General features: G+C 33.1%; 2 protein-coding genes across 3 annotated transcripts; one reads left to right on the forward strand and one right to left on the reverse strand.

Moving 5' to 3' along the window:
- Positions 1-7,154: 7,154 nt before the first annotated feature.
- LOC142613587 (protein NSP-INTERACTING KINASE 1-like) lies at positions 7,155-10,680 on the forward strand. Its single transcript, XM_075785999.1, has 11 exons — positions 7,155-7,504; positions 7,604-7,736; positions 7,882-7,953; positions 8,048-8,191; positions 8,306-8,377; positions 8,469-8,528; positions 8,638-8,735; positions 8,864-9,013; positions 9,133-9,474; positions 9,569-9,948; positions 10,100-10,680. Exons 1-11 carry the CDS (start codon positions 7,402-7,404, stop codon positions 10,418-10,420), a joined length of 1,875 nt encoding a protein of 624 aa, XP_075642114.1. The 5' UTR covers positions 7,155-7,401; the 3' UTR covers positions 10,421-10,680.
- Positions 10,629-13,869, reverse strand: LOC142613597 (F-box/FBD/LRR-repeat protein At1g13570-like). 2 transcript variants are annotated; one of them, XM_075786012.1, is made up of 4 exons: positions 13,733-13,869; positions 11,559-12,471; positions 11,295-11,453; positions 10,629-11,180 (listed from the first exon to the last, which is right to left on the reverse strand). In XM_075786012.1, exons 1-4 carry the CDS (start codon positions 13,744-13,746, stop codon positions 10,911-10,913), a joined length of 1,356 nt encoding a protein of 451 aa, XP_075642127.1. In that variant the 5' UTR covers positions 13,747-13,869; the 3' UTR covers positions 10,629-10,910. The 2 variants fall into 2 exon arrangements, with proteins under 2 accessions (XP_075642127.1, XP_075642136.1); XM_075786021.1 differs by having other exon boundaries at positions 11,559-12,494; positions 13,733-13,864.
- Positions 13,870-14,471: the final 602 nt, after the last annotated feature.

Consider the following 14,471-nt stretch of genomic DNA (forward strand, 5'->3'; position numbering starts at 1 on the left):
AGTTTTTTTTTTGTTATGCTTTCTTAATAATGTTTAGAGGAAAGCAATTAATACACTAATAAAAATTAGTGAGATGATCTAAATTGAGGGAACCATAAAAGTGTAGAGAAAGACCCAAAATAACATTAGTATAAAAAAAAAAAAGGACTTGACAGTTAAGGAAGTAATAGAGAGAATGACTTTTAATAGAATAGAATGAAGAAAAGAATACATGTGAGATAATTAACCCAAAAACATTTGAAATTAAGGATTGTTTTTGTTTTCTTAATAATGTTTGACAAATTAAAAAAAAGATAATCATCAATTAATTTTTCTATAAAATATGTCAATAAGAAATACATATAAGAGAAACCATTATATCTATATAAAAATACACTGAGACAAAAAGATGGGGGAAAAAATCAACTATGCTAGCAAGTGGTGTTTTTTTTTTTGGTGAGAGAAGGATGACGTTTTCTTATGTAGGAGGCATATCTTGGTTTTTAGTTAGGGGACCCCGCCAAATTGTGAGAGTTAACCAAATATAAGTGTCTTCTTGTTGAATTAATCAAGGTGGGTTATTTTCATTGCCTTTGACTCTTTGGACGGAATAGTATTGAAGTGGTAAATGACGTTGTTGCCACTTGCCAATGAGATTTTCATTTTGATGAAAATTTACTCCTATGGAAGAAAAATCATAGGCTGCTACTCCTGAGTGTCAATATATCTTTTGGTTAATTTAAAAAAAAAAATAGATATAAGTTAATTGTTTTCTTTATTACTGCTAAGTTGCACATCTAATAAGTTTTAAACCAGTTTCAAAAAAAAAAAAAAAATTTAAACCTAGCTATTAAGTATATATAGAATTATCATATTTCTCAAAAAAAGAAAAAAAGTTTAAAATTATCATTTGTAACTGACTTATTCTCAAAGTTAAATTGAACATATACAGATGCCGCTTTTTTAATTAATAATATAATTTAAATTGTAATTGGTTTTTTAGAATAAGAGTGAGCACTCATAGTTTTTAGGGCAACTCCAATTTATTTAAATGCAAAATAGAAAAGTATTAGTCAAAATTTATTTAAATGATGGTAAATGTATGAGAGGTGTAAAATTTAACCAATTCATTTTATAGTAAATATTTAAATAGAAGCTGAATATATATATATATATATTTTTTTTTGAGAAATAAACACACACATAAAGATAAAGAAAAGGAAAAGGAAAAAGGAATAGATTCTAACATTGATTCCGTACTGGAGCCGAGGAGGACCCTAGCTAGCTAGGATACGATCATATCATAGGGCCCAATTGAATTGCAAAAGACATATATTGATGGCTGATCATGATGGTCGATGTCACTCAAATGGAACATATCTTCTTCACTCACTTGGTCTAAAGTTAACACCTAACTACGTCAACCTCTGTCTGCATGTCTACATTAGTACAAAGAGTCTGTTTGTGATGTTTGTTTACCACCCACCCTTGTTCAATTACGGAACAATTCTTATGCCACCACAACTCTTGTTTCATGACTTTGTCACACGACTCCGATGCAATTGACTGAGAGTTATTATAATACTATAATTTTTACTATATCATGTTTCACAATTATTATTTTTTCTTCAATATTCCTAGCCTGTCATATTAAAGTTGTGATAAATTTATAGTATAAAATATTATAATCTAAGATTTTCTTAATAAACTATCACTTTCACATTAATCCATTATTTTTTCTTCATCCACTTCAAAGTAAAAAAAACTGTATCTCTACACTTTTTCTTTAATTAAGAAAATGAATTAACCCATGGTTAGGCAATGATTGGGTACTAGTAATAGCACGGTGAAGGGACAATCAAGCCAAGCCAAGCCAAGCCAAGCCATTTCCAATCACATTAAACCACATGTTAAAAGTGAGCAGTCCATGCAAACTACTTTGCACACGAGTCATGTTCTGATATGCTGTCTAATTTTAGTATTTGCACATGCTGGTCACCCTAAAATGTTAGTTCTCACGTACAAAAAGCGGAAAGGGACAAAATATATGCCGACAAATTGTGGGTTTAAACTAAATATCTTGGATAATTGTATCCAAAATCGAAGTTTATGGTCAGTGAGCATCTAAACTAATTGAGATGCCATTTCTTGAGGTGATGTGAAGAAAGGGACAACAAATGCCTAGCTGTTCCCAGTTTTTTTGGCCCTTAATCCATGTACATTTTTGTCACTGTTTGATATTAAAGAACTCTGTTTTATTCTTCTGTTTGGTCAATTTTTTTCTCTTTTTTTTTTTTTAAAAGTATGATTGGCCATTAAGATGCAAATGGGTTTCTATCCCTTTCTGCCCGGATATGCAGGTTTAGTGATAGAACAAGTTCATTTTAAGGCTGTTAATAAATGGGTTTTGGCTATCATCATCATCATCTTGTCTGTCTCCTATAATCAATTCCCTTCAAAACTTGAGCTTTATATTATTTTAGTTCTTTAACAATGTGAGAAAATATATAATTATGAATAAATAAATAAAAAAAACAGAGAGGTGGCAGAGAAAAAGAATATAAAAAATTAACATCATTTGGTCTTATTACCCGTATCTATAATATAAAACCTTAAAACAACTACATTTATATTGTACTATTCAGCATTCTTTATCTTCTATGTGCTATGATGATACATAGTACATTAACTCTACTTTATCTTTGGACTAGACATAAGGCCATGGTAGTATAGCTAGTAGGGAAGGTAACAAAATTTTAGCTTTTGGAGACCAAATCATGAACCAAAAAAATTTACAATTTAAGAATGAAAAATATACTTCAAGAATAAACATACTATGAAAAATAAAATTGGTGCTAACTTAATATTTAAAAAAATATAGCAAAAGAAAATGGATAAAATTATTGTTTCACAATACATTTTAAATCAATCATTTTTAAAATGGAATTTGGCTTTTTTTTTTAAATCTAAAAAATAATCTATGAATGATGCTATATTAAATTCATATATAGTATTCCCCTTTTAATGTACAATTGAAATATTAACCCTTCAGAAAATCGTCTTCATTTTCATTGCAAAGTCTGGTTTCGACAATATTTATAACTTAAAATGTTCATCTTTTAATTGTAGGACAAAAAGAGTTGGTAAGTTGTTGATTTTTTAATCCTTACCAACCATTTGGCACATTTTAGAAAGAACAATTGATGAATAGAAAAGCATATGTGTGCTTTGAATCTCTATTACCATCCCCAATAAAGATTTGTAGGGGGAAAAAAAAAAACTCATGATAAATATTGATAAAAAAAAGGGGGAAATGCATGTGCACACATACACACATAAGAGTATGAAACTGCTTAAATAGAAATAAAAAAGTGAAGGCCTGTTTGTCCTTAATTTTCTATTAATATACTAATTAATAAAGGATTTTTTTTATTACCCAAGGATTTTATTAGCATAAAACACACCAAAACAAAAAAAAAAACGTAGAAACAATTTTTTTAAACATGTTTTATGTTAAAAAGATTTTCATTAAAGGAGAGCCATAAGTTATAGATTAGCTGGCTTTTTTCTAATTATTTTTTTATGGATGTGGGGTTACTAATAAATCCTACTGGCTCTTCTTTGTCTACGAACTTTTTTTCTTGTATGGCCGTATCGAGGGAGCCTTGTGCTGTTTTGTTTTTTTGAGATCAATTTTATGCGATCTAAGTATACACACACCACATACTTACATTGGAAAAAGGATTTTAATAACCTTGTCATCTTGGCACATGCTACAATTGACTCTCATATCTCATATTGGGGTAATAACTCGGAGAGTTTTTAATATAACACAAAGTGTCAGAGACATTACTTAAGTAAAAAAATTAAGTCCAATTATGTTACATTAAGTTTGCAAATTCATTTTGTTTTTATCCATATGTGACATCTCTCACATTTGCATACCGAACCACAATAAAATTTTGGATTAATAAGATTGTATGAGTTGAAGAAATACTTGCAATAAGCGTAAGTGGTTCAAATTTTCTAGAGTATTCAACAAATTACAGGTTAAGAAAAGCTTGCAATTGGAGTGAGTGGTTCAAATTTTCTCATGAGATTAATGATACAAGAAAGGGCAATGCAAGAGTTGACCATGAATACACAAATAATTTCACAACAATTACGTTGATAAATTTTTACTTATTCTTATAACGACCCACCACTAACATTGCTTGTTATCTATCACCAACAATCTATCAGGTCAGCCAGATGTGAAATTTTTTGTGTCTAAAGACTTTTTCAACATTTTTTTTTTTTTTGGTTCAAAGGAAATAGCATTAAACTAAAAACTCAAAGTATGAGCACTGCCACGGCAGTGTCTTAAGTACACATGCTGAGCAAGAAAGGATAAAACAAAAGCAGAAGGGCTATCAAAAACAACAAAACCATCCTCCATCGTCGCTCCACAACTAGCCAGCGCATCAGCCACGCTATTAGCTTCCCTATAGCAATGCTTGACTTGGTACTGGGGTTCCTATTGAGAAGTGCTCTGCAATCATCGACCAAAGGAGATAAATGTCTAGCAGTAAAACCACTAAGTTAATTTTGAGTGGCCTGGTGGAGTAAGGGGGACCATCTGGGCTTTCTGGTTAGGTACATTCACAAAGTCACTGCTTACTGTTTTACCCACGTACCGTTATGTATAGAATCTATAGATCATAGATGTGATTACTTTTGTTACTTTATTTACTCCCACGGTGGAAACTTAGCTCCACTCGCAACCATAGCACGTGTAATTACAAACACACAGCAGCAGAAATCTGATACTAGGTTTTACCTTTTACTTTTAATGCTATTTATATTAAACTTCCCAAAATGGATGGCATGGATCTGTTCTCTGTCTGGGAGTTAAGTGGCATTTACAATTTTACATTGAGTAATGTTATATATATATAAATAAATCACAACAATTTAAGTAATATGTTTTTATTAATTTTCATTTAAGCTCGCATCACTTCTTTGCTTACCACTAATAATTTACAAGATCAACGAGTGTCAACTTTTTCTATCTACAAAATTTTTTCGTTAATACTAATAACACATCTACTATCATGAATAATATATATATATATATATATATATACACAAACATAGGATTCGGATAACGAATATTTTTAAATCATTTATTAATAAACCATTTAAAGAAAATTTTGTACTACTTTTATAAAAAAAAATATAAAAATTGTTAAAGAAATCAGTTATATTTTTTTTCCCATTATCATGAATAATACTTTTATTGATATCAGTTTATGCACATGTTAGTGGTAATTGCAAAGGACTTAATAGCCCATTTTCATTTTTCACTGCCCACAGGTAATGGGATGAGCCAGTAAAGTAAATAACATGTGGAAATATAAGGACTGTTTTAAACGCGCCTTGGAGGACAGGGGCTGGAAATAGCATCAATCACTTACTTCCATAATTTGGAGAGAGTGTGTCCTACCTTGAGAAAGGAGGAAGAATGGCAGCTTTTGCTTTTTAAAGTTTTTATCTTTTGAATAGATTTTGAAGAATGACTGTCTGCTGAAGTTATATAAAGCAAGAGCATGTGTGTATTGTTAGCTCATAGTGCTTTGTGGAATCTTTAAAAGCACACCCAACATTATAACAGCCTAAAAGAAACCAAATTATGTAATATATATATATATATATATAGCAGTACATAAAATTATATTTAAAATTTGAGGGAATATTAAAGAAAAAAAAAAAAAAAAAAAGGAACAAAGATCCTCAAGGGTCATAGATAGTGGGTGACCAAATCCATCATCAATCTCGATCCCAGTACCTTGAGATTCTCACATTCTCAATACCTCAGAAAAGAAAAGGACTGTTGTATTTGGGATTTTACTGAGTGGCCAAATTCAGGGAATGTTGGATTCCCCACAGTGCTAAGCAAAGCATTTCCATCCAAACCCACAAATTAACGGACCATTTTGTGATGAATAATCCAATAATATATATATATATATATATATATATATATATATATATATATATATACACACACATAATTGAAAAATTCACAGTGATTTCATTATTATTGTTGAAGTGACAAATTATAATTAGTAAAATAAATGCGATGGTTCTAAAATCTCATATAAAACTAATATTATACTATTTATAATCAATCACTTAAATAATAAATTGTGAAATCCGTCGGCTCTGTAACATTATTGAAATAAAAGAGAGGGAGAGAAAAAGAAATCCAATGATATCTCTACATTGACATATTTAAACAAGACGACTCATTATTGACCAAGAGAGAATTTGGTTCAATAATGTGTGCATGTCATGCGTATATTTTAATTTTTGATTTACTATAATCTAAAGGTTTGTTTGGATATCGCTTATTGCTGAAAACTGAAAACACTGTAGCAAAATAATTTTTAAATATGTGAATAGTGCTGTGGGACCCAGTTTTAAATTTTTTTGTTGAAAAAGTACTTGCGGGTCCTGTGAACAGTGCACAGGACCCATTGGAAAATGCATAAAGCAGCTGAAAATTCAGTTTCAGCTCTATCCAAACGTACGCTAAGTGTTCATGTATATGGTTTGTTTGGGATCTGCTTATTTTGCTAAAACTTAATTTTTTTTACTGAAAGTACTATAGATAAAGGTAAAAGTTACCTGAAATAGTATAATAGAGGATTCAGATCTTCCAGATTTCCTAGGGTACTCTACCAAGTAGATTTCATTAAATCTTAGCCATTCTTAAATGATTTAATGGTCTAGATTCTGCCATGTCAGCATTCCATTAACAATAATCTTAATTGTTTTGTTTACAACATTATTTTATTATTTTAAGAATATTATTAGTGGAATGCTGACATGGCAGAATTTAGACCATTAAATCATTGAATAGTAAAATAAGTTGGCTTTTTAATTTGGAGCCACATAATATACGATATTTGTCAGGCTTAAGTGCTTTTTGCTTTTCTTTGAAGCAGTGGGGAGTGGAAAAATAACACACCTCTTTTAGGCCAATGCATGATTAACACTCCAGGGGAATTTCCTATTCTCTCCTCTATATTTGATTATTTTTGTTCTTTTAAGATAGTCCTCTAGATTTGATTATTTTTGTTCTTTTAAGATGGAGGCTATTATATAATGTTCTCTTTATAACATCCTCACTCAATGACAAGCATGCTAGTTCCCTTTATGCAACAACAAAAAAGAAAAAATATTGTTTCTTTTTTCTTGGGTCTGACACAAGATTTTTGGTGAATGTGATTCAGAAAAGCAGAAGTGCGTTGTGATCTGGATGTTACCTTAAACAAAAGAAACCAACTTGGGAGCTAGTTTCTATCTAGTAACTCCATCAACCACCATAAGCAGGCTTAACTATCTGTGAGCCCCTGGTTGTAGTAAATTTTCAATTCAATGGCAATGATAAGAAGAGGAGTTTCTCTATGTTTTGTGGCTTTTCTATGCTTGTGGTCTTCTGCAAATGGATTACTTTCTTCCAAAGGTGTAAACTTTGAAGGTAACTCTAAAGTATTCTTTCTCCTACTGCAACAATGGTGTTCTTTAGCTTAATATATGGTGGAAAATGAAAATTTTCATCTTGGTGTTTTATTTTCAGTGCAAGCTTTAATTGGAATAAAAGAGCTTTTAAAGGATCCCCATGGTGTCCTTGAGAATTGGGACGCTGATTCTGTTGATCCATGTAGCTGGACTATGGTCACCTGTTCTCCAGAGTTCCTTGTCACTGCCCTGTAAGTCTTATTGCAATTCTATTCTTTATATATATATAGAAGCGTTTTCAACACTGTATTGTTTTAAAATTCTCTCCATGAAAATATCAAAATTCATATAAGAAAAGAAATGTGTTATGAAGTCTTTGAAATGGTCTTGTTGCAGAGGTACTCCTAGTCAGAATTTATCTGGTACTCTATCTCCAAGCATAGGCAACTTAACAAATCTTGAGATTTTGTAAGTTCCCATATACTAGAAAACAATTTGAATTCTTCAGATTGATTCTTGTTTGTAATTGGTTTTAAATAGTATGTTGTGCACTACTTTGCAGGCTCTTACAGAACAACAACATTACAGGACCAATACCAGCAGAGCTAGGGAAGCTCTCAAAGCTTCAAACGCTTGATCTTTCTAATAACTTCTTCAATGAGGAAATTCCTCCCTCTCTTGGTCATCTGGGAGGCCTCAAATACATGTAAGCATTTCTGAGTTAAGACTTGATGCTCAGAAAGTTTTATGTATAAGAACTATGATAAAACTTATTGTTCATGGGTCTATATCTGATATGGGTTACTTGAATTGGGTATAGGCGACTTAACAATAACAGTCTCACTGGAGCATTTCCGTTGTCATTGGCTAACATGACCAAACTTACCTTTCTGTAATTCTCTTGACCTCTTTTTGTGTCATTATGCTCAATTCTATTATTTCCATAATTGGAATATATTTTTGAAGATGGTTTTATTTTTCAGTGACTTGTCCTACAACAATTTTAGTGGACCGGTACCCAGATTTGCTGCTAAAACATTCAAGTAAATCTCTCTCTCTCTCTCTCTCTCTCTCTCTCTCTCTCTCTCTGTGTTTGTGGAAAAAATAGATTCAAATACTAAAATTTTATTGCTCCTTTTTCAATTTTTGCAGCATTGTTGGAAACCCTCTGATCTGTCCTACAGGTTCTGAACCAGACTGCAATGGGACAACACTCATGCCAATGTCCATGAACTTGAATACTTCAGAACGTATGGAATTCTACTTTGATTGCCCGAAATTTTTTCTTAAATAACTCAATTCTTATTTCCCCCAATTTTCGGTTCCATTTTTTTGTGTGTAACTTGTGGATTCTGACCTCAATTTCTTTGCACTCTAGCTACTCTACCTTCTGGCGGACCTAAAAGGCACAAAATAGCCCTTGCCTTTGGCTTGAGCCTTGGATGTCTCTGTCTGATGGCTCTTGGATTTGGTTTATTACTGTGGTGGAGGCAAAGGCATAACCAACAGATATTCTTTGATGTTAAAGGTTGGTAATAAATGATAACACTTCACAAACTTAAGCATTTTATATGACATCACATGTGTTGGTGTACTCAATAAGAACTGGCTAAGTTATATGCCACATCTCTTCTCATGAAATTTCAGACCGGCATCATGAAGAGGTTTCCCTTGGAAACTTGAAAAGATTCCAATTCAGGGAACTTCAAATTGCGACGAACAACTTCAGCAGCAAAAGCATACTTGGAAAGGGTGGTTTTGGAAATGTGTACAAAGGAGTTCTCCAGGATGGGAGTGTTGTAGCTGTCAAGAGGCTTAAAGATGGAAATGCCATTGGAGGAGAGATCCAATTCCAGACTGAAGTTGAAATGATCAGCCTAGCAGTTCACCGAAACCTCCTTAGGTTATATGGGTTTTGTATGACACCCACAGAGAGGCTTCTAGTTTACCCATACATGTCAAATGGCAGCGTTGCTTCTCGTCTCAAAGGTAAACATGTTTACAGACAAATAAGAATAAGAATAATTGTTATGTTGCTAAATGCACCAGCATTTCTGATTTAGACTCCAATTGATTTTAACAGAGAAACCAGTGTTGGACTGGGGCACTAGAAAGAGAATTGCCTTAGGAGCTGGCAGAGGACTTTTGTACCTTCATGAACAATGTGACCCAAAGATAATTCATAGGGACGTGAAGGCTGCAAATATATTGCTTGATGACTATTGTGAGGCTGTGGTGGGAGATTTTGGGTTGGCAAAGCTTTTGGATCACCAAGATTCACATGTCACCACTGCAGTGAGAGGAACAGTGGGGCATATAGCTCCAGAATATCTTTCCACAGGACAGTCCTCTGATAAAACAGATGTCTTTGGATTTGGCATCCTTCTCCTAGAACTTATTACAGGCCAGAGAGCACTAGAATTTGGAAAGGCAGCTAACCAGAAAGGTGCCATGCTTGATTGGGTGAGCACAGATGAAATTTTACATATATAGACTCCTCTCTCATTATTCTGTTATTGACTATCTCTTCAGGATGATTATTTATGCTTACTTATCTGTTTAAAGTCTCTTCTCTTCTGAGTATCATTCATGTTGTGTGACATTTATGACACAGGTTAAGAAAATTCATCAGGAGAAAAAGCTTGAAATGCTTGTGGATAAGGATCTTAAAAGCAACTACGACCGAATTGAGCTTGAGGAAATGGTACAAGTGGCACTCTTGTGCACCCAATACCTTCCAGGCCACAGACCCAAGATGTCAGAAGTTGTTCGAATGCTTGAGGGTGATGGCCTTGCAGAAAGATGGGAAGCTTCTCAAAGAGTAGAATCAACCAAGTGCAAGCCCCATGAGTTTTCTGCATCCGATAGATATTCCGATCTCACTGATGACTCTTCATTGCTAGTCCAAGCAATGGAGCTTTCTGGCCCTAGGTGAATTCATTCCAAAATTGATTCAATTTTTTTTTGTTTTTTTTTTTTTTTTGTTTTTGTTTTATCGAAAGTTAGTGATAATTGAAGGAACAAATTATAGTTAAAGTTATTCCACAAAAGTAATGAAGATTGGAATTTTGTGTTGTATAATAGTGGTTTATAGAGCTCCGAAGGGCTTTGATGTTTTCTTCAATTCTCAATTGTACAGAATATTTGAGTAACTGACATTTTCAGATAGTAAATTTTCTTATTGGTCTTCTCATTGATGTATTTTTTTATTAAAAAAAAAAAAAAACTACGGGAATTACCATTAAATCCCTAAGCTTTTAAGAACAATGTTCATGACTTGGCTTTTGCTTATTCCTCAAAATCTGTTGCGAATATACAACCCAAATATCTTAGTACATGCTTTTGCCTTGAGCAGAAACTGGTTCAAATTGCTACAAATCTTTCAAAGTTTGCATAAGATACTTTTTGAACATAGGCAGTAGTGCTTATGAGCGTAAGCTGATAACCTTCACATGTTCTGAAGCTGGTTCAAACTGCAGCAACACTGAGTTGGGAATTATTTCGCGGCCATATGTTACAATAGTAATGGTCTCAAGCACCGGCGAATGAGCAAGAATAAACTTGATAAATTCACATTCAGGATTTGTGCTCAGTAAACCTCTTATCTTCACTACTTTAAGTTTGTTGAAGTACAAGTCTACCAGGCAATGTGCTCTTTGAAAATCTAAGAAAGAAAACCTACATAATGGGCTCACCTGAAACAGACAACAAAATATTGTCATACGAAAGTCAAAACTCCTAACATTAAAGAAGTTAGAAATAACAATTTCAGCCAAGAAATTAAAAAGGAGAAGAGAGCCTAAACTCACTGAAATTATGAGTTCCTCTAAACTTGGGGAGCTACAAAGGATGGAAAGTAAGACCTTGACAACCTTAGGACTGTCCAATCTTGCGTCCCTTAGGTCAAGTGTCAAGAGATGGTTGAGCATGGCAGGAAGCCTCTCTGGTACATCATTATAAGCAAGAAACTACAAACAAATGCACAAAGAAGAAAGAACATACAAGAAAGATGAGTTGTGAAGTAAGCACAGGTAAAAAAAAAAATATATTAAAAAAAAAAGAATGATTACTACCTCAAGAAAATTACTGGACAAAATAAGCTTGTTAATACTATATAGACAACCAATAACCCTGGCCAAATTGCAGGCTTTTCCTTGATCAGAGTGCTGGGGATTGACCCTTAAGCGAATGTCAACAGTAGAAAGAAGTGGAACATTTTTGAGACAAATATCTTCAAATTTGGAATCGATTTTCAGATACTTTAGGTTCAGATTGCTGATTCTAAAAACAGTTGAATGATCAATGTTTATCAATGTCAATCTCTCAAGAACTGGGCAGTTAACAATTAAATTTTCTAGTGTATCACTGCTGATGTAAATGTGAGAAAGATTGAGGCTTATAAGAGAATTCAATCCTCTGAATGTAGGAGATAGCATGATTATGCAACCATAAAGTTCCAAGCAACTTAACTGTGGACAAGAGAATACCTCAGACGGCAACTTAAAACGCTTAATAGAGTCAAACTCCTTAAGAATCAACTCCTTGATTCCTTTATCTGTTAAAAACCAAATCCACTGATCCAGATCACAATGATTTGGCATGCAATAAGCAGCAAGCCTAAACTTCTCTACTGGGCCACCATGATTTGATTGGACCTGATGAATGATTTTCAGAATTACTTTCCATCTCAGCACTTTGTCTGATAAATAACTGGGGAAGCATTTATCATCAATATTGAACCGTGAAAGGCCAGTCCATTTATATCTCCACTTACTTGATAGGATGCTAGTTCTCACAGCTTCTTTTAATGGTATGTGCACAAGAATGGTGTCTAATACATCCCATGGTAGGTTGCTAATCCTATCAATGTTTGTGTGCCTTTTCATTTCAGCCATACCAGGCTGAACAACTGTTCTGACTTTCTTTTCAACTGATTCTTCAGATGAACGAATTTTAACGGATGTCAATTCTTCAATAAAGAAGATACTGCAGATGAAGAGTGAATTAACCTACGGAAAGAATAGACTCAATTTCAAACACAAGGTACAACAGGAAAATGCTCAACCTATCAAAAAATTAATGCAGGATGAGATGAAAAAAGAATATCAACCGGACAATATTCATTAAAAATAGTGAACAGATACTTCATGAGAGATAATTAATCATAGTACTACCAATGGGCTGAATTGATTTATTCTTTTTCAAACCAAAAAAGGAAAAAAAAAAAAAAAAAAAAGCAAAGCAATTCATAAGAAACATAACGATCTCTCATGATGCGCAGGGCAAGCAAAACACCCCTACATAGTGCTTCTCCTAGTCCTTTTCGCCCATAAACTCAAAGCCACAGCGCCATTTACCAAAGTTTTATCAGCTAAGGCCAGTTGTCACTGTGAAACTGAAAAATGAAAATGTTCATACACCAAACTCCTCTTTTTCATATGACACATCACATATCAGAAGTAAGCAGCCTCACATGCCCCAAAAGATGACAGGACTAACCACAATGAACAAGGGAAGCAATTTCCACCATCATGAAAGGGGGGAATTTGGTACCATTGCCCCAGCCTTTTCAGAAGCAAGAACAATGTTCTAAGCCACTATAAATTGTCTCTAATAAGATAAAGATGTATAGTGTAACTTGGGTTATATTTAGCTCTAATAATAATAAAGAACAATAAGATAAATACGAGATCTCAATGTTTTAGTCTGATAATAAAGAACAATATCATAGAGAGGTCACCATAGGTTTCAAATCTTACAGTATGTATAATATGTATATAGGATGCAACAATCCCAGATCATCCACCCCTTTTTCTGTGTGTGTGTGTGTGTTCTTTTAAGTCAATTTGCCTCAGGTCAAATACCCAACTCAAGTACAAACTAAAACCCATATTCCTTTTTCTCCATACGGTTGATGAAAAAAGTAAGATCATAACAAGACCGGAAAAATCAAGGACAAAACTTCAACCCTCAATCAGCTATATGACACTCCAAATTCTCGTTTATTTTCCCAAGGGAACATTTCTAAACAAAACAAAGGAAAACCAATCAAAACAACAATTGGGCACGTTCCATCTTTAAAAATTCAAAACAATCAACAAACTCAGCACCCATTTATCAACAAAAAAAAAAAAAAAAAAAACACTGAGCTAACAATATATACATATCAATAAACATGTAAATACACATAATACATGCAAAAAAAAATTGAATATATATACAAAGAGAAGGAGAAGAAGGTTATGACCGTGGCGGTGGCATCAAAGAGCTGATCAGTGGTGGCGGCTACTGAGGTTGAAGTGGAGGCTGTGCCAACTGACAACAACAAAAGAGGATTCTTTGTGCTTTTTTAGGACTTAACTTCGCTTTAGGTAGTTGGGCTTGATTTGATATATATATCCAAGAGACCAACCCGCTTGAAATTCTTATTTCCATAAAAGCCGAAAACTACAGCGGCTCGCTTTGATGTACTTGTACATTGTTTCCGCAATTATCGTTTGTAATAGTTATTACAAATTATTATTTGTAACAGCATTATTATTATTATTTTTCGCGATAAAAAGTTATATTACTATTTTTAGCACGCTAACTCTAAGGTGACGTTTGGTACGGGGTAATGTTTTAAGATTCTCAGGAATGTTTAAAGATTCTCATGTTTGGTTGCAAATTACACTAGGGAATCAGATGCCAAGGGAATCCTTAAACCCCTCTCAGTAGGAATGTGGATTCCCTTTAAAATAGGTGGGAATCCAGATTCCCAAACTTAAAAGAAATTGTATTTTTTATAAATTGACAATTTTAACCATTTTTCCTTATCATTTAAGCAATTAAGATAAATTATAAAACAAATTATCAATATCTTCTCTCTTGTCTTTATCTTTTCCCGTAAAAACAACATAAACATGATAAATAACTCTGCTAATACTTATTTTTGTATTATTCTTGTCATTTTGAAACGTTAGATCACAGTTTTAATGAATGTGTTG

The sequence above is a fragment of the Castanea sativa genome, chromosome 1, assembly GCF_040712315.1.
Source record: "Castanea sativa cultivar Marrone di Chiusa Pesio chromosome 1, ASM4071231v1".
NCBI lineage: Eukaryota > Viridiplantae > Streptophyta > Magnoliopsida > Fagales > Fagaceae > Castanea > Castanea sativa.